Genomic DNA, 20,028 nt, shown 5'->3' on the forward strand with positions numbered 1-20,028 from the left:
CTTCAGATGGTCAGCTAGCATCCTTGAATGAGAGAACTTTAGAAGAAAGCTGTAGTGGTCGCCACATATCAGCTGACCAGTGCTGCCCTCTGGGCACGAGCTATGGAGCGCATGAAGAATAAAACACTTGACATTTGGTTGTCAAAGGGTGTGCTTGTTGTCTCGCATGCTCCACACCTTCGTCGACTGCCAGCACGGCCTGACAGTAACGCCACGTGATATGGAGTCAGGAGTGGGATTATTATTATTATTAGCACTGTTGGATTATTGTCGTTGCCCTTACTTTACTACGAAAGTAATTGTGCTGACCTTCTGTTTCTTCTCAAACTCCTTCCTGGCATCCTCACCAGCCCTGAACTCCTCAGTTGTATCATGTTTCGTATGCCGCGCAAGATCACCAGAGAACATAGACTTTTCCATGTTCCTGCCTGTCGTCACCAACACTCAACCATCCACGGAATACAGGGCCCTTATAATTCTTATTTTCATGATCTTGATATTTTTGATAACTCACTGTCACTGCTCTTTTCCGAGCTTTGAGTTATTCTGTCATAGTTTTACATACTTGTCAAATGCCCTAGTAAATTTTCTAACTTCTTCCTTCTTACACACGTGAGCACCGAGTGCTCCAAGCTGGCGTAACCAGCTTACTTGGTCGAAAACTTTTCTTCAGCTGTCGTCGTCTCTCCTCTTCCATCAGAGATGGGACGCCATAGACGTTGCACTTGGAGAATAGACTTTATGTATACACAATATTTACATTGACAGCTATTTACAGTGGGTCTGACGTATCAACTCGACATAGCCGATAGTGCATAGCACCGTTCGTACGTCAAGACCCTTGGGTTACACTGGTTCCGGGCGCAGGAAAGGTGCTCTGCACTTTCGGCTCTGCCGAGTTAAGGCGCCGGTCCCAGTGTAACCCAAGGGTCTTGACGTACGAACGGTGCTATGCACTATCGGCTATGTCGAGTTGATACGTCAGACCCACTGTAAATATTGTGTACATAAAGTCCATTCTCCAAGTGCAACGTCTATGGCGTCCCATCTCTGATGGAAGAGGAGAGACGACGACAGCTGAAGAAAAGTTTTCTACCAAGTAAGCTGGTTACGCCAGCTTGGAGCACTCGGTGCTCACGTGTGTAAGAAGGTTTTCTACTCCTTCCTACACACGTGAGCACCGAGTGCTCCAAGCTGGCGTAACCAGCTTACTTTGTAGAAAATTTACTGCCCTTCTCCTCCTTTTTCTTCTATATTGACTTTGTGCATTCCTTTATGCACATTTTTCTTTTCAAGATTGTTTTTATTCATTTTTTAAAACTTATATTCCCCTGCTGTTTATTCCCCCCCCCCCCCCTTTTTTATATATGCATCTCATGGTTGTTCCTGGGCATGGTAAATAAATGATTGATTGATTATTACTATGATTATATGTACACCACTTCAAGTGCTTTGCACACATCACAGTCTGGTGAGCACATGCATTGGATGCAATGCAAATATTGTCGCATTAAACACCGACGCAATGCTGTATCCTGAAAATCACACTAACGGTGCTGCTACTTTTAAAGTCACAGGACGATAGTTTGTATTTACAAATGAGGTAAGCATAGTTGAGCCACAAGTGCAGGCAATGCATGGACTGAAAGCTCCAGGAGGGGTGGCCAACCTGAACCAAAAACTGTTTTATTTTCCTTTCGGTTTCACTCCGGAGTGAAATAAATTGAAATGTTCTGGTTTTCACTTCTGGTTCAGTACCTTGTTCTGTAGTGCAGAAAAAAAAATATATTGACTTTGACAAATGTCTCCTTCGATGTTCAACGCGTCGAACATGCAGACACCTTTGCGATGTAATTTTTTATAATTTTTTCTTTGAAATTTCTTGCCAGTAGAGTTTGTCATCAAATTTCCTTTTTTTTTCCTTTTCTAATGCAATCTCTACAACCTGTGCCAGAGCTTTTTATTTCATAATTAAAAAGTAAAGTTCCTACAGAATTTTGTTTGTATGCGCTTACTGACAAAGCACGATCCAGCAGGACTGTTCTAAGAAGCTGCAGAGTAATTTTTACTGCCAGGACATAGAAACCTCAATTTAATGAAATTGCAATTTAACAATGTTTCTTGCTGTTGGAATCCTACAGTTCTACCCAGATTCAACTGTACTTGGTTTCTTAAACCTTTCTGGTGAAATTTTTCTCATTGAAGTTACAATTCTATGCTACATGCATCTTAATGATAAAAGCTGCTGGAGTTCTTGGCAATGAATCGAAGGTTTTTTTTTTTTTGTCATGAAGTGCCAAAAACTTAAATTGTGTTGTAAGCAGCGCATGGTTCTTCAGATTTCTCAATTCACAATAGTAATGGTGTGAAATGTCACCAGAGATTACTTGGAGCCTCCAAAAACAGAAGACATAGGCCTAACCTCTCCACGATGCAACACATACACTTGTGAAAGTTCAAAGAGAGCCATATTCATCAGCACGAAGTCGAGAAATTATGTAACTGGCATTGCTGACACTTACATTCTTTAAGATAGTTTTGTTTGTTTGTTCTTCTCGAAGCCAGATATTTTGCGCAACACATTACAATTCCTACAGGAATAATCGGACCGGAAAAGAGTTCAAAGATTCATGCATGGCTGATATCTCCGTGGTTTGAATCCTGCTGGGCGTTCATCATCACTCGTTTTACCACAATTATCACTCCCGCAAATGTGTGCACAAATCATGCGCTTTGCATCGTACAAATTTTAGCACATTGTGATTAGAAATGTAAGGACCGGGAATAAATACAGAAAGATTGGGAAAAAAACATTTTCCTTGTTCTTTTTTTCTTTCTTCAGCACAGAAAAAGTTGAAAAGAAAAAAAAAACATTCATAATTTTCACATTCAGTTATACTTTCCATTCTCTGCCATGCAGTCTACAATCCTAAAAGCGACGACAACGACAGGAAAACGGCAGCACAGTTTTTGAGCTTCTTCATTATATGCTTTCGTTTTTTTTTTTTTTTAAGGTAGAACAGCTTTAAAACGTAGCAGAATACAGGACGCCCTCTGGGTTTTCGTCCAGGACTAGCGTCTGGGACTCTGCGAAACGTGCGGAACGATCAACCTAGTGGCAAGGCCCTTGCACTGATCAGCCACTGACGCCTATTCCTTTAAGGCTGCCGCAGATACCCTTGCCATCTGCCATTTCTGAACGAAACTGGTTTTTGTTTGAAAATGTTCACCGAAAGCTTCACCACAGACTCCCAAGCAAACATGCTTGAAAACTCACCTACATACAGTCGAATTTGAATTATAAGTGCGCGAATATTTGAAACTTTCGAATAACAAATCGAATAGTCAGTATTCGTAAACGCGAATATTTTTCGGATATCCCAAAATGTCAACTGTGCTCCATTAAACATAAAATTGGAATAAAATTACAGTAACTTTTCAGCCGCACGGGCACAGAGTAGACATAAAACATGAGAACGTGCGTAGTGGAGCAGGCTGCGCCGCTTAGGTAGCCGCACTTTACAAGTGATCGTTTGCACTCTCTGAAGAGTCCTGTACATGAGAAGAAACTACATGCTTGCTCCTAATGCTCGATTTGCGCTTTTAATAAACAATGCTTCATAATGTACTATGTAATGCTAGAAGCGTGCCAACTTTAAGAATACTAGGATTTGAACATCGTTTTATACTGATTGTGAGAATGGCTGTTCATTATTTGAAAACTATTCAATATTCGATTCGGTCTCAAAGATCACTATTCGTACACCCCTAATTTGAATGTGGAAGCAGCCGCAATCAATTCTAATGTGAGAGTAACTCGGACATTCAGCGACCTTTTTCGCAGTTATCAGATGAGCAATCTTTCGTAGAAGAGGACAAGGTGCTCAATTCCACTGCCTTCACGTTCCAAGGATAATTATTTTTTTATTGCCGGAATAATAAACATAACTTATTTTTACTGGACCTTCAATTTTTCTCGAAGCATCTTGCAGACAAAAAAAGTGGAAGAAAAATGTCCTCCTTCTTCCTCTCGCTCAAGATTTCTTGAAATTTTCCATCCCTAGAGTGATACAGCACAGACTGCTTATAGCATAAGTCGCCGGAGCTGCGAATATCTGCCCTGTAAACGGTACCGCACTAAACCAAAACAACATTTCTTTTTAAAGAATGCACACATGCAAAACATGTATGAGGGCAAATCAGAAAGTCTTTACCCCTATCTTTCATCAGCCAAAATAAGATACATACCGGTAGTTACACATATACGTACTATTCTACGTACCTTACACTATTTTGCCACATAGTCCCCACACCGGTTCAGACATCTGTCCCATTGCAGCCCTAAATTTCAGATGCCCCTGCGTCACCAGTCGGCGACGTACGCGGCCTCCCCGAACGCTCATTGCCATGCAGGTCTTCATGGCCTTTTGCGAACTCACAACACCACCGCCTCGCACTTCTTCAAGTGAGACACCTTTCCCAATACATGTGGACTGCATTTCCCCGTGGATTTCGATGGCTGTTCGTCCCTTGTGCCTTAGAAAACAAATTACACTTCGTTACTCTTATGCTTGCAACTGCATCTCCCTCATCGCTCGCCGCTCGTACCGTCTTCGCCCCCTTCTGCTGGTGCTCTCCTTGAGAAGTGCGCGTTCGCTACTGCGCTTTTCTGTCATAGCGAAATAATGCGGTTTCCGCAGGGGAATCCCGCGAAAGCCACATCAGAACCGGTATTTCGTCTCGTGGGCTTGCATTATAATCGGTATGCGTACATGGAGTTCTGTGGGAAGGTAAACGTGAGTCACAAAAGGCTGCGTCCTAGCCAGTTCTGCATATCTTATAAGTGGTCTACGCTGCACTATTAGGTCAGTTCTATGCAAATGCAGAAACAGGTAAGATAAAGAAAGCCTGGCAATTGCTTTGGCATTGCTTTTTGGATCTCGCGTCTGCAATTTCAACATAACTACCGTATTCATTCGATTATAAGGTGGTCACGATTATAAGGCAAGGGTGCAGTAGAAGGCTTAAGAAAGATATTCTGTACGCTCACCAATACAAGGCAATATCAAGCAGCCAACAGATTAGTAAAACTCGGCAGGAATATCATGAAATACCAAATAATTGGGATGATCAGAGCAGGTTACGTGCAAATTTCACCTTGAGGCGTGACTTTACGGCAGCACAAATCTCGCCTTATGTTGTGGCTTCATGGCAGCGCAGAAACCGTCGCTTTTATTTGAGTAAATACGGTATGCACATGACCCCTACATGACACATATATATTCAAAATGCTAAGAACAAATTCCTACTACAGCAGGCACATCTGTTACACAAGAAATGTTTGAGGGACACCGAAGAGACAGTGCCAAGTCAGCAGACCTGTGTATTATCTTTTAAAGACTCGGTTTCCATTCATTTAGCAGAAAATTTTTTAGTAATGGCAATAACGAAGAGCGAAAGTTCCCTTTCTTAATTTATTGTACAAACAGCAGCACCAAGACATTTAGTATAGCATCACAAATCTCAAAGTAGTTTTCGATGTTTCAGACTAGGGTTCTTTGGATTCATCAGAATTCTATGTAATCCTTGTTCATTATTAAACTAGCTTTAGTTTGAATTTCCTGCTGTTTTTGTGATGCAAGTCAGTGAAGCACTTTGCAATCGCAATGTCACTGTATGATCTACGCACCATACTTGTCTGTTTGCACTGCTAAAATCTGGTGAGGGGTTCTTTAAAGAAATCAAATGATGGGGTAAATGATGGCCAGAACCCTATCCATAACGCAATATAAAATATGTTGCTGTGAATTGATAACCTTGCACCTTGGTAAGGAGAGTCAGTTGCGTCTGATCACAAGTAGCATGGAATGTACCTGCATAGTCCTTGTCAGCATACTTGACTATCACGTCGTTCGCATTGCAGAGGAGGGGTGCGAATCCAACACGCCTGTTGCCCAAATCAAATACCGTGGTCAGCCCTCGGACAACAGCAAAGCCAATCATAATGCCTGCAAAGGAGATGTTGGTGGTTAGAACGTGATTGCTCGTAACGAAGCATTTGCAAATTTTGGCACTGCTATACCACGACAGCTAAACTGCTGAGGCCAAGAAAATACTCACCCGATGGTGACGGAGCGACTGCAAGCTTGTAACAACCGTGGTCACCCCGCTTTAGTGCGACCTCTTGAAAGTAGACCTACGAAATAACAAAATATTGCCTCAGATTACGTTACTTCCTAGTGCAAAATTTGAGCGCAGCTCTTCAGCTGTTTCGGCTTTTCAATATATTGAGGGTAAGAATTCGAGCAAGACATGTGTGTACAGCTACAGACAACTTTTTAATCTTCACACGTATTCCTTCAAGAAACACTCCACTCCCAGTTCTTGACTGTCCTGAAAGAAGCTTTGTGGTCGGAGAAATAAATGGATATATGCTCGACTTGCTGCATCAATGCCTGGTTCGGTGTAGCACACCTCTGGATTCTGGCAGCAACGGTGCTGGGCCTCTGCTTGTGCAGCCCATTTAGCAGCAGCGACAGACGAAGGACTTCCACCGGCTGCCTCGCTCATGGCTCAGAAAGAACTGGCTGAGAATAAACTATTTATATATAGGCAGACAGATTATATTATAATACATATAAACCGTCTGTGAGCTTCGAACAATCCGTCTCATGCGGAACATTTCGCACCAGCTGCCGCAAACGGAGCATAGCTTGGTGCAACTGCCTCGCTTATAGGGAGGTCGCGGGTGGCAGCGTGTGTAGGTGCATAGGAACGTTGCGCGGCAAAGAGATGGCAGCAACTGACGCCGCTGATGCTGCTAGCGAGTCAACTGAAGGTGGCTCTGCGTTTTGGCTTGGGAAGCGCACACTGCAATATGCTGCCAATTTGTGAAACCCATGGGACACAATACCACAAGGGTGAGGGATGAATACAGTCAACTCGCGTTAATTTGACCCTTGCGAGACTCCAAGGTTTGGTCGAATTATGTAAAAGATCAAATTAACAAACACTGGCAAATTGAAGGAATTCAAATCTTTTTCTATGGCTTGAACTAGTCTAATGTTCTTTTGCTTCTTCCTCTTCAGGCACTACTCAACCAGCATGTGGCAAAGAGCCCACTGACATCTTCAAACATAGCCTCAGCGTTGGATCGTTGCGCTGCCGACAGTGTTGTCGTCGGAGAGTGGACCACAAACCTCCACACTGTCCCAAACACCCTCAAAAGAGACAAAAGCAGTACTGCCATCTGCAGAATTCACGGTGTTTTAACCGTTATGAGCGTATGAGGGGTGTCAGGTGGAGTCGAATTGGCCCAGGCAGCATGCTTTCACCGGGGTCCTGCCATATTTTTTTCTGGTCACGAAACTCCTGCGTAATGCTATGGGAGCATTTCATATACCGCCCGCTGTGGACAGACCACGGTGCTGGCACAATAGGACAATGTCGAAGCGGACGCCATACAAACGCCACAGGCGTTCTGCGTGTGCTCCTGCTTTTCCACAAGGGTCAACTGCCATTATTGGTGTGCAAACATTGCCAGCACAACGTGCAAATCGATCCCCCTTTTCTGTACAGCATTTAAATATTTCAATGCAGACGATTTCAGCACAAATGCAATGGATTGCTTCATTTCCATGTTCGTCTACGTTTATAACGGTGGCATAATTCAGAATTCGAAAAGTACACTCCGGACTACTCCATCGTTAGAAAACGGCTAAGAGCAATTGCATGTGGCATAGTTATGTAATTATGCATAAAAGACCTGCATTGCTGTTTTTAGCTGCTCAGGTTTCAGTTACTGCACAGTACATCTCTCTCCATGTAGTAATAGCTTGTTTCATGATAGCGACAAAATGTTTAGAATTTTTTGTCTGCCTGCGTGCCTGGTCCAGTTGCAAGGGCACCTAACTAACCTAAATTACTAAGCTGCCAACCTAACTAAATGATCAAAAGCTATACTTGCTGATTAGCTATGCTAATTCCATTACTAATAACGAACTAAGCTAACTAAACTCATTAATCCTGAACTTAACTATCTACCATATTTACTCGCATAATGATCACACTTTCTTGTCAAAAGAATTGACGCAAATTCAGGGGTGCGATCATTACGTGGCTTAAATTTCCCACGAAAAGAAAAAATTTTTTGTTCATCCCACAGTTGCTGCGGAATGACAATAAGTCAACAAACAGGCGGCTGCCACTGTAACAGTGCGAAAGCCGAACGTGCCAAACACGATTTTCTTTCTGCTCATGAGTACATTACGCGCGCTGAAACAGTTTCTTCCATATCAGTAATCAATAATATTGTTACTATTGGCAAGTCTGCAGCAATAACGTAGCCATGTCCACTTTGAGGGGACAGAAACAGAGATGAGCGTGCTTAGCTGCCAGTGACATAGAAACACATGACGGGCATGCTGCAGAAATTGCGGCATTTGTCTTCACTACTATCCTAATACGGCACGTTTCCGCTAAGGGCGGGCGAATATCTTAGCTGTGTTACAAGCGTCAGCGTAGGGTACACTTCTAACGCATCAGTGTAAACGTGGCTACTATTGTAGCCGCTTGAGATTTGCTGCGTGCCCATGAGTGCAGACAAGAAGAATCGAAAGGTGCCTTTTTTGTTGTTGTTGTTGACCGCAACTATTATAAAGCCTACAAATAATAAAGCCAAGACAAGTTTGGTAATAGCTTTTTTTTTTTTCATGGAAGTGTGCTGCAAAGTGATGAAAGGAATTAAATGGGGCATAGGCTTAAGATTGTTTGGTGCGTGCAAACCACTTGGTATGTCTTGAAGAGTCGTTTGTGTAGCATTCGACAGATGCTAAGCATGATTATCATTAGCTTGACTTGGCACACAACATATCGCTGCGGCAAGTTCAGGGTGCAATCGTTACACGGGAAAGAAACAAAACCGAATTTTCATGATAAAATTCAGGGGTGCAATCATTACGTGAGGGCGATCATTATGCAAGTAAATAGGGTAAACCAAATAACTAACATACTTAGCTACACCAACCAAGTAACAACGCTAATTCATTAATTACCGACCAATAACAAGCTAGCTAGCTACACTAACTAAACTTACTAATAACACACTGAACTAACCTAACTAATCTAAATAGTAGGTAACATATCTAGTAAAATGTAAGTAGTTAACTTACCTATCAAAGGTATCTTAATGGTTAACTTAAATCAACGGTAGTCTCACACTTGGTGCCCGTCCAATGCAGCCTTGAACTACAATGTATTAACCAGTCCCTTAAATTTGGTAACACCTTGCTTATCGCCTGCTACCGTCCGCCAGATTTAGATTGCTCTTTTGTTGATGAGCTGTATTCTGTCCTTTTCCACCTCCAAACCCGCTTTCCGCGAGCGAACTTGGTCCTATGCGGAGACTTTAATTATCCGGATATAGACTGGGAACTGTTGTCAGCATCTTCTCGTCAGTCGAAGAAATTTATTGACTTAATTCTCACCTTTAATCTGTTCCAGTCTGTTAGAATCCCAACCCGTGGTACCAACGTCCTTGATCTAGTATTTGTCTCAAAGCCTGAGTTATGTCAGTCTCTCTCGTGTACTAGTAGTGGCCTTAGTGATCACAAACTACTATTTTTTAATTTGGCTATTCCCATTCCCACCCGCAAGCCATCTTTAAAATATATTCGCGACTATAACAAAGCCGACTATGTGCAAATTAACCTTGAACTGGAGGCGTTTCTTTATCACTTTAGTAAAACTGCTCACAACTGAACCGTTAATAGTAACTGGTTACTTTACAAGCAAAAAATACTCTCGCTCATGGAAACATATGTCCGCTGATCTGTATTCGCGGAGGTGCTGATAAGCACTAGTTTTCTAACGGCCTTCGACGGTTGTTAAGGAAAAAAAAAACGACTTTTCCGAGCTGCCAAAAATTCTGCCTCTGCTTCAAAATGGGACAAATACTTTGAATGCCTCCGGGGTTATACAAATCTTTTGAGGCATTCCAAAAAGAAATTTTTCCATAAAGACTTGCATAACATCATTCGGAATAACCCTAAAAAGTTCTGGAATATCCTGTTGCCAAACCGAAACTCGCCTCAAAATATAATCTAGCACGACCAAGATGGCTCGCACGTCGCCGCAGATCACTGTGCAGATGTCATGAACACTTACTTTTCTTCAGTTTTTACTCGGGAACCAGTGCTAAACGTACCCAGCTATCCCAGTCATAATTTCAGCCAGATGCCTCCAATTTCCATTTCAGTCGAAGGCATAGCTAAACTCATTGATAACTTGAAGCCATCAAGCGCTCCCGGGCCGGATGACATAACTACCAAGATACTAAAAGGTACAAGAGATATTTCATGCCAGATATTACAAATAATTTTTAGACAATCACTTTCAAGTTCAGCAATTCCAAATGACTGGACATTAAGTAAGGTTGTCCCGGTTTTCAAGGCTGGTGACCGCTCCGATCCATCAAACTATCGACCAATTTCATCAACATGTATTGCTTGTAAAATGCTGGAACACATCATATACTCACAAGTCTGCTCTCACCTGGACAGGAACTCCTTCCTTTTTACCAAACAACATGGATTCCGCTCTGGATTTTCGTGCGATACCCAGCTTTTCGAGTTTACTACCGACCCTCACCTGAACTTAGATTCATCTTTTCAAACTGATATCATCTACCTGGATTTCTCTAAGGCTTTTGACCGGGTTACACATCAATGTCTTATGGCTAAACTCTCCTCTCTCTCTCTAGATCCCTTAATATTCTCATGGATTTCTTGTTTCCTCTCAGACCGCACCCAGTTTACTGTTATCGGCAACCACCGCTCCAAAACCTCCAAAGTCATTTCAAGCGTACCCCAAGGCTCTGTCCTTGGACCACTCTTATTTTTAGTCTTTATCAACGACCTTCCTGCATATCTCCTCCACAATTCGCCTTTTCGCTGACGATTGGGTTCTTTATCGTCGCATAACTACCACCTCTGACCAGAGACTCCTCCAGAAAGACCTTGATATAATAGAAACTTGGTGCACCACCTGGCTGATGAATCTAAACATATCCAAATGCAAGAGCATGCAAGTATCTCGAAAGCTTTCCACCTTTAACTTTTCATACTCGTTAAACTCCACTGCCATATCACGTGTTGAATTGTACCGATACTTAGGTGTTGTTATCACCAACAAACTCAACTGGTCTGAACACATCACGAAATTAGTGGCAGAGACATCCAAAACACTTGGTTTCATTAAGCGTGCCCTTTCTTTATCCCCCAGTTATATCAGAAAACTCGCCTATGAAGCGTACGTTAGGCCGAAACTTGAATATGCCAGCGCAATATAGAGTCCTCACCAGCAATATCTAATTGAATCACTTGAAAGCATTCAGAATCAGGCGGCTCGCTTCATCGGTTCCAAATACAATAGACAGGTTAGCATTAGTGCCATTAAATCATCCATTAATCTTAAATCGTTAGCTCATTGAAGGAAGATTTCACGGCTATGCCTGTTTCAAAATCTATACTATAATCGCCCTACCTGAGAACCTCCCTTTTAGTGCCACCTGTACGGACATCACGTCGTCTTTTCAATTCTATGAGTGTACAACGCATAACTGGTTCGACAAACACATTTAATAAGTCTTTCTTAGCATTGGCGATTGAAGAATGGAACTCGATTCCAGAACCATTAGTCAATGAACGTGACAACTCAAAATTCAGGCAGCTAATATCGGCTCACTTTGCCAAATAATCTCATAATCGGTAAACATTTCCTGCTTTTCTCATATATCCAACGCGTATTTCACTTTGTGGCTCTTCCCTAAGATGGGACATAACATATATGTCACATTTTCTGCTTTGACTTGTGTATATATGTATGTGTATTGAATTGAATGTTGTATTGAACTGAATTTCATATTGAATTGTATTGTAACCTTTTTATTCAATTGCAAACATATGCAGAGATCAACTGCATGGGTGTTATTTTCGTCTTTTTTTTCCGTCTTTGCCTTCAACCACGGTTCCATAACAATGTATAACGTTACTTTGCCTGTCTGCCTTTTTATTTCGCTTTATAATTATATGACCATGTGAATACTTCTCTTGTTAACCCCCCCCCCTTATGTAATGCCCAATCCAGGGCCCTTAAGGGATAATAAATGATGATGATGATATTCAAACTAATAACTTACTAAACTACCATAACTTGCTAATTAAGTAAACTAATTCCTAAATAACTAGTTAGTTAATAGCTAACTATAATAGCTAAATAACAAACCTAACTTACTTAACAAAATAATAACTAACATAACAAACTACAGTAACACACTTAATTGAACTAATAAACTAATTTAATTACTAACTAGTAACTAAATCACACAAGTTAATAAACATAAATGAATTAGTGAACTACCTAAACAATAAGCTAACTTACTAAAGCAACTAATAACAAATGAAACTAAATAATTAACTAACTAAATTAGCTAGCCAAGCTACCTAATAACTAGATTAATGAAGCTAACTACAAGAATAATAACTAACCTAACCAAATATAACTATGAGTAACAAACTTGAATTACTAATTTAACAGAAAGAATGAATTAACCCACTAGCAAAGTGGACTAATTACTAACAAAACTAAAGGTAATCAAACTAGCTAACCAATTAACCATACTATAACTAAACAAACTCATCATCGAACTAATATTTAGCTAAACTAATTATTCCTGCTACACTAATAACTATATTTGTATTAGTAACACATAGGTGAGGGCCAGTTGGTTCCTCTTCAGAACTATACTCAAACAGTGCGACTGATACAAAGACATACAGAGAAAAATACCAAAGGACAAGTGCTGAGCTAATTAACCATAAACTAACTGAATTAATTAACAAATTACCTAACTAATAACTAAGCTAGGCAGTACTTGTTCTGTGGTATTTGTGTCTGTGTGTCCTTGTATCTGTTGCTGTTTGAGTATATATAACTTAACTACCTAACTAAAATAACTAAGCAAAGATAACTCACTAACTAAACTGACCCAACTTAACTAATCAACTAACAAACTTACTAATTCTACTAGCCTATTATAACTAACTTATCTAAGTGGGTAATAGTGTAAATAGAGACAGCTGTCCGAAACTTTTTGTGCATGGAATGCTACTCGGGGGCCACGTCAATCACCACAATGCTGCCGTGTATAATTTAAGCACAAACGCATTACAAGCTAAATTATTTTGGCACAAGGTCCCGGTACAAGTTCCCATCACATGTTCCCTCTGCAAGCATGCTGAAATAAATGTGGGTGAGGCACCTTTCCTGGTGAAACATTTGCATGTTTGCGCATCCCAACCACCTGGCGCAGCGGATCGTTCACCTTCTACTTACACCAGTGCCTGTGGTGCCACCTTCTGTCCCTACATGAAGCTTTCAGGGAAGTTTCGTGACCAGAAGGAAAGGATAGAAGGACCCTGCTTTTGCATTCGAACTGAACAAGTTTTCCTTCCACAGCAATTTATGATTTCTCACTGGGACTTCTCAGTGCATTGGAATTAAGCAAAAGGTCGATGTAACTGATGTGTAATTAACAGGAGTCGACTGCAGCATGCATTTCTCTAAAGCTTGTCCAGAGCACATGCCTTTTGAGGGATACACAGGCACTTCTCCAGAGGTGTGCACCTCTAGATGCAGCATACAAGCAGCAGCAAACTTGAACTGACAAAGAACAAATTGCTTATAGGTCATGGCAACTCTTTTAGCAGCTTTACTACTGCGAATAATGGAATCTTCAGCGACTGATGGGTGAGACTTGCACAAATAGGATTTATGTTTTGTAGAGCCAGACTCGACATTCGTAAAATCATTAATCAATTCAGAATTCGAAAATGTTACTGCAAATATGGGAGTTGTTAGGTATTGAATATGAACACATAACACTTTTACAGCGCTGCTTTATGATTGTGTACTCTAAAAACCTAGCCAAAAGTATGAAAGTAGCAGCACCTTGAGTCGGAACACATTCAGGCAACCACTGCGATAGTAAACTGGTCAGCTAGAGTTTCAATGCCTGCTTACATTCACGTCCTTCACAAGCTGGCCTCCCATAATGAATGTTTGATGTTTAATGGCGAAAGGGCCAGGTATGGCCAAAGAGCCCCATGCCCGTGGTAATGAGTTTGCGGTGGAGTTGTGATTTCTATGAGGTTGATGTGACGTGGCTGTAAAGGGGCCTTAAGAATGGTCGCTCTAAAGTGTGTAAAGTCTATGTGTAATAAGATCATGGTGATGACAAATGACGCGTACTATGAGCATAATAACCGTCGTCAGAGGGGCCATGCACTGGATCCATACAAGGCTGTTGCAACTTCCCAAAAACACCATGACGAAGGAGTCAGAATGACTATGAAACGTTAGGTTCTGCTAATAAACTTACATTGGTTTTAATTTACATTATTAGTCTAATCTGGAGAGTTTGCCAACCAGACTGACTTCACTTGAATATTCGCCTTGAGTGTATCAACACTTCACTTACAGGAATAGACAGGGGGATGGCTGGACAAACAGTGCCTTCTGCACGTGCATGTTCAATTAAACGTGGGTTTTACAGGCAGCACATTTCGCACACGGGTGCTCTGTTAATCCTGACACCAGGTTGGCTGAAGATATGTGCAATGTAAAACCTACAATTTACAGTGTTTACTTGAGCCAAACACGCACTTTTTATAGAAGAATGCACAGCTTTCACTATGAAAGCTCATTCAAAAGAGAAGTTTAAAGCGCTAAGCTTCAAGTAACACATCGCATACTGCCGTCATTCCAGAGACTTGCCTGCATCGCAAGACGTACTGCCGCACTTATTTGAATCTAGGCCGATAGTCTTTTTTTTTTCTTTCAAATAATCATGTACCAAACTCTAGGGTAGGCTTAGATTCGGAGATTTAAAAGAACGCGCCAGTTTGTAATTGAATGTGATAAATATGGTGCACAGCTAGTGCCATCTGGAAAAGTCAGTATCGCAGCCGCTACTAGCCATGCCAGTAGCCAACTGAAGTTCCTGAGTGACATTGCCATTTTGACCAGCACCATATCGGCGTGCGGCGTCGCGTTATTGCAATGGCATCAAACAAGCGATGCCACTACTATAGTGCCGCTTTTCAAATGAAAGGTTGTGCTAGCCGCAGAGGCATTGTCAAATGTTCAAGTCAGGCAGCACTTTAGCACCGACGAGAAAAACGTCCGTTGTGAGAGGGGGCAACGGGAGACGCCTTTGCGTGTGCCACAACGAGTAGATGCCAGCGATAAGGAATACAAGCCCACGATAACAGTGAGAAGCTGTTCACCAAGATCCTGCCGCATTCCAATGCGTACGAGCCATGCCGCAGTGTCTGCGCATCCATGGTCGCGAGCTTGCCCGCGTCTGCACGCGTATGTGTGGTCTGAGCTATAGCGACGAGGCTAGCAGCGATGATGATGTAGAGTGGGCTCAGCATGCTCATATTAAATGCTGTTTTGATTTTGTGAACACTGCCCTCACTTTGTTGTTCGGCCTAAATTCGAGGAAATATTTTTTTTTTCTTTTTCTGGCTTCAGACTTGGGGGGGGGGGGGGTCAATTTAGTATTGGGGCTGGCCTAGATTCGAGTAAATACGGTAGCTGAAGCATGGACCACCATCCTGTTTATAATGGTTGCAAAGAGCAGAATATCAGAACACAGTATGTCAAATGCAATGGGCTGCACAAAGGACATAGTGTAACTCATCAACAGCTTCAAAGAGCTGTCTGACAGATACAACGACGGACCATAGGTGTGAGTAAATTTCCATTCTGTGAAGGTAACTCCTGTAGTTTTTATCTGTTCCTGACAGCAAAAATCACTGGCATGCTATTTTTTTTTTGAAAACTGGATCTGCGCACACATTAGTTTCTTACATTTAACTAATGACAATTGTATGCATGATGAAAATTCGGGCGCACATTAAAACTGGGTAAATAAAGCACTAAGCATTATCAGATGTGAGCATGAAGTTTAAAAGTAACTTACAGACGGCGGGATAATCAGCATGAAAATCTTGCCCTGTGCGTCCGGCATAAGTATCTCCAGGGGTGGGAAGTCATTCACTAGAAATCCATCTTCCAGGCAGTAAACAGTGTTGATGTCTGCCGAAAGGTTGTACTTGCCCTGCGAAGAATGTGCATGTTACAAATAAGTTGATTCAATATTGTTGATTCTCTATTTACACAATAATTCTCAATACCTCATGCCACAAACATTGCACACTGTCATACACAGTTGTAATCTCTATGCAACGAACATGCATATAACAAATTATCATATAAAATGTATTAAATCTAAAATGTTTCGCACCGATACTGGAATGTAACGAATGCATGTTTAACAGCTATAGGATATAACGAAGGTATTTTTGTGCCAGGTGCAAATTTGTTAACTAAATTAGGCTGTATTCCAATCTTTTCAGCACAGTAAAGATATTGCATTTCTTTACCTCTTACACAGAAAAGTTTACAGTAATAATCATCAATAAATATTGCTGATCATCCCAGCAACAATACACTTCACAATGTCAACATAATCTTGCCAGTTATCAACTATAACATTTTAGCATCGCTTGTACAATGAAGTTTTGGTGTATTCTTCAAAATAACACCGTTAGCACGTACGATTCAGAACCCTTCAGAGTACTGTGTCAAGAACTACTGTTGTTGCACGGTTAAATTAGTATGGCAGTGATGAATTGCATCATTTCCTTGTTCACACCACTGAGCAGGATAAACGGATGTGTTTAATTCTTCGCTCCCTCTGATGTAGTGTAGTATTCTTGCCCATAAAATAGGATGCTACCAACTTCCAACATGTGCATATATTTCTTTAAGTTTGTGTAACTGCACATAAAGCATGGCACTGCTTTTCTCATATTCATCGCTGACATTGCACAAAGTTTGTCCTAAACGTTCGTGCAGTATCTTTAAAAGAAATTTGTTTCACAAACTCGGATACATCAATGCTGTCGCCTTCAAAATAATCCCCATTAGACAGCCGACTTCAGACTTCCGTTAATTTCACCCTGACGGAACTGATGAAATTGATCTAATTATACGGTGGGTTGAATTAAACAAGGGGCAGAAAAAAAACACCAAAACCCACCGTTTATTCCTTTGGCAGCATTTGCTCCAATTCTAACATGGCCAAAAATAGAATATGCATCCACTTTCTATGTGTTCAAAGTTGTGAACTGATGCAGAAATTACACTTGAATTAATAAACAATGAAGAAATCTAATACGTACTCAATTTTTTTAGCAAGAGAGGAAGAAGAAAGCTGCATGCTTTGCCTTTACAGAATAGAAACTTAAATGAACCTAATGTCTTATCATCACTCTCAGATAGCACTCCATTGCTGTCTATGAAACACAGCATGTCCTCCATATTGTCCACATTGCACGTTTGATATTCTAAATTTACTGAACAGCTCTGTAACAAATGCAAATGGAATAGTGGCCCATGCCTGCACTAACTACTCTGCTATTTCGTCCTCTGACATATGCAATTTGCTGGAATGCCAAAAAAACTGTGACAAAACTTATTGCTGCTAGCTTGGCATGCAAAATAACTTAATTTTGAAATGAGTTAACGTGGTGTTCAATTAATCAAAGACTGCAAGTGGCACACTGTCTCGATCATGCTACGCGATAACTACTTCTGTCACCATCCTGTGATGGATATAGCGATGACGCTGACTTGGCTGGCTGTGATGGTAGGTAGGGTGTTGTGAATGCAGCAAATGCGGTTTTGATTTCGTATCCAATTGACACCGTGCAAGCAATTTTCTGACCAAATTTCTTGGAAAAAAAAAATACAGCCGCACCTTAGAATTGGGCAAGTACTGCTATTAATTGTGAGCTACTGTTCTTTCTTGAAAAACCTTGCAAGGGCAAGCTAAAAATAGGCCTTTTTGGTGGCAGATGATGTGCGTTCAACACACTCACTGTTCCCTAGGCTCCGCAGAGAAGGATACTGCCCTAAGGGGGCCGCTATTGGGGTCACCGTTGGGTTCAGGCGCATGCATACTGAGCAGTCAAGTTCAAATTGTCCAGCAAAGGCCAACCTTAGGATCGAAATAACTAAAGTTTGGGCCCAGAGAAATGTATGGGCACTGGCTGGAACCTTCGGTTAGGATCGAGTGAACCGAAGTCAAATTAATGGAAGTCTACTATACGCTGGTTCCACCTCTTCTTTTATTGCTTCCATGCCAAAGGACAACTTTCCAACACCACATGCTTCAGCTATCATTCTAACAGTCACTCGGTAGTCACTGAGCAAAAGAGAGTGCACACAGTCCATGCTTTCATCTTCGCACAAGGCGGAGGAACGTCCTGGTCTTGCATCATCCTTGGGGTCTTCACGGCCTTCCCAAAAGTGCTGGACCCACTTGAACACAGTTCTTTCTTTTAGGGCATCCTTTCCATAGCCCGTTTGCAACGTTAGATGAACTCCTGCACCATTCTTGCTCAATTTCACAATAAATCTGACACCGATTCTTCGTGCCGTCCATCTGTCAATCTCCATTTCAGCAAAGACTAAAAATGGGTTGTGCAATAAGTGCGTACTTAAAATTCAGCCTTCTCATACAGCAGTTCGGCTAGTACTAGAGATCAACCGGGTCCTTTTGAGTGGATAGAGCAAGAGAGAGATGCCACTACAGTTCCCACTGTTTTTTTTTTTCCTGACTCACTGCCCAAGCTTTTGGGACACACCTAGGATGTTATCCAGTTCTGTCTATGAAGTACTAAATGCAAACTGAGTCTCTCTCTAACCCTCTTTCAAGCAATGTTCCCACTTGAATGTTGTGATGTCTGCAAGTAAGTGATGTAGAGTGAAACTCCTTTTATATATTCTTTTAATTTGGTTCAGACTTTCTTGGGTGGGACCTTGCACAAATATGGGTATGGTTTACTAGAATGTTTACAAGTCATGCTTACTAGGATGTGTATATATTATGAGGTGGTCTTTTTTTAGGTTAGATTCTGAATGCACTAAACTTTCAAAATAAGCACAATCTCAACATCACCTGAACATCATCGCAGTGTCATCACCAGCCCTTGTACTAGATGCAACGCCTAACTGCAACCAAAATTTCAGACACCTTACAGTGAGCCATAAAATTTTTTGGGCTGTGCCTATGCAAAAGAATGGAAAGACTCGGGCACTGACACGAGAAAAAGAGAAAGACAATGTTTTTGTTCTGCAACATGGCCAGTTTCTCTGTGAAACTAAATGTAGGCAAAGGCCAAGCCAAGCTGGGACTTGCAAGCCTGTTTGCATGTGCAAGTCCAACAACTCTTGTTTAATTAACTCGACAAATAGAATCACGGTTTCGAGCGACTTTGTTCTTTCTGTTAAAAATTTTCCAGGCAGCTTTAAGTCACTCTAGCTCCATCCTCACTGTTTGTGCCTATGAAGGCTAGGATGAAAGTTGCGAAGGAACTATTTTGATGCAAAATCATGAAATGGCCCACTGAGCGAAAAAGCCGGCGTCTATAGCAGTGAAACGTCACTTAAATTCCCACTGGCTGCAACACCACGTCACATGCGCACCTCGACGGAGCAGAGTGGGAGAAAGGGAACACCTGCTCCTGCGCTGGCGCCCCAGGTGTTGCGTGAGGGGAGAGGCCATCACCACAACGCCACGTCACCCTCGCTCTCAGAAGCCTGTGTTATCCGTGCGTTCCTCGTCCGTGCACGCTCTCGCCTGCATTCTAACTTCACCTCAGTAATCGCTATAAAAAATTAAGATATATAAAAAAAAACAGAATAAATTCGAAACGTAAAACGGTGGTGGTAGTGAGGTTAGAACCTATAACTCCACACTCAGAAGCAGAATGTCTTACCCACTGGGCTAAACCAGCGCCTTCTAGATAGCAGGCCTGTGCACTCCGCTTTATGACATCACGCTACTTGGACCTAAAGTTCCATTGCCAAGCCCGGTGTGACAAAAGCGTTGACGTC

The 20,028-nt window shown here is 41.7% G+C and overlaps 1 protein-coding gene across 1 annotated transcript in view; it reads right to left on the reverse strand.

Annotated features, from left to right (window-relative positions):
• The window catches only part of LOC126530289 (beta-secretase-like), a 41,267-nt gene that overhangs the window by 4,005 nt on the left and 17,234 nt on the right, over positions 1–20,028 (reverse strand). Inside the window, exons 8-10 of the mRNA XM_050177602.3 lie at positions 16,046–16,183; positions 6,121–6,196; positions 5,874–6,008 (exon numbers count right to left, since the gene is read on the reverse strand). Of these exons, the coding sequence (XP_050033559.1) occupies positions 5,874–6,008; positions 6,121–6,196; positions 16,046–16,183 (349 nt within the window). The remainder of the gene's footprint in view (positions 1–5,873; positions 6,009–6,120; positions 6,197–16,045; positions 16,184–20,028) is intronic.

This window comes from Dermacentor andersoni, chromosome 5 (genome assembly GCF_023375885.2).
Source record: "Dermacentor andersoni chromosome 5, qqDerAnde1_hic_scaffold, whole genome shotgun sequence".
Taxonomy (NCBI): domain Eukaryota; kingdom Metazoa; phylum Arthropoda; class Arachnida; order Ixodida; family Ixodidae; genus Dermacentor; species Dermacentor andersoni.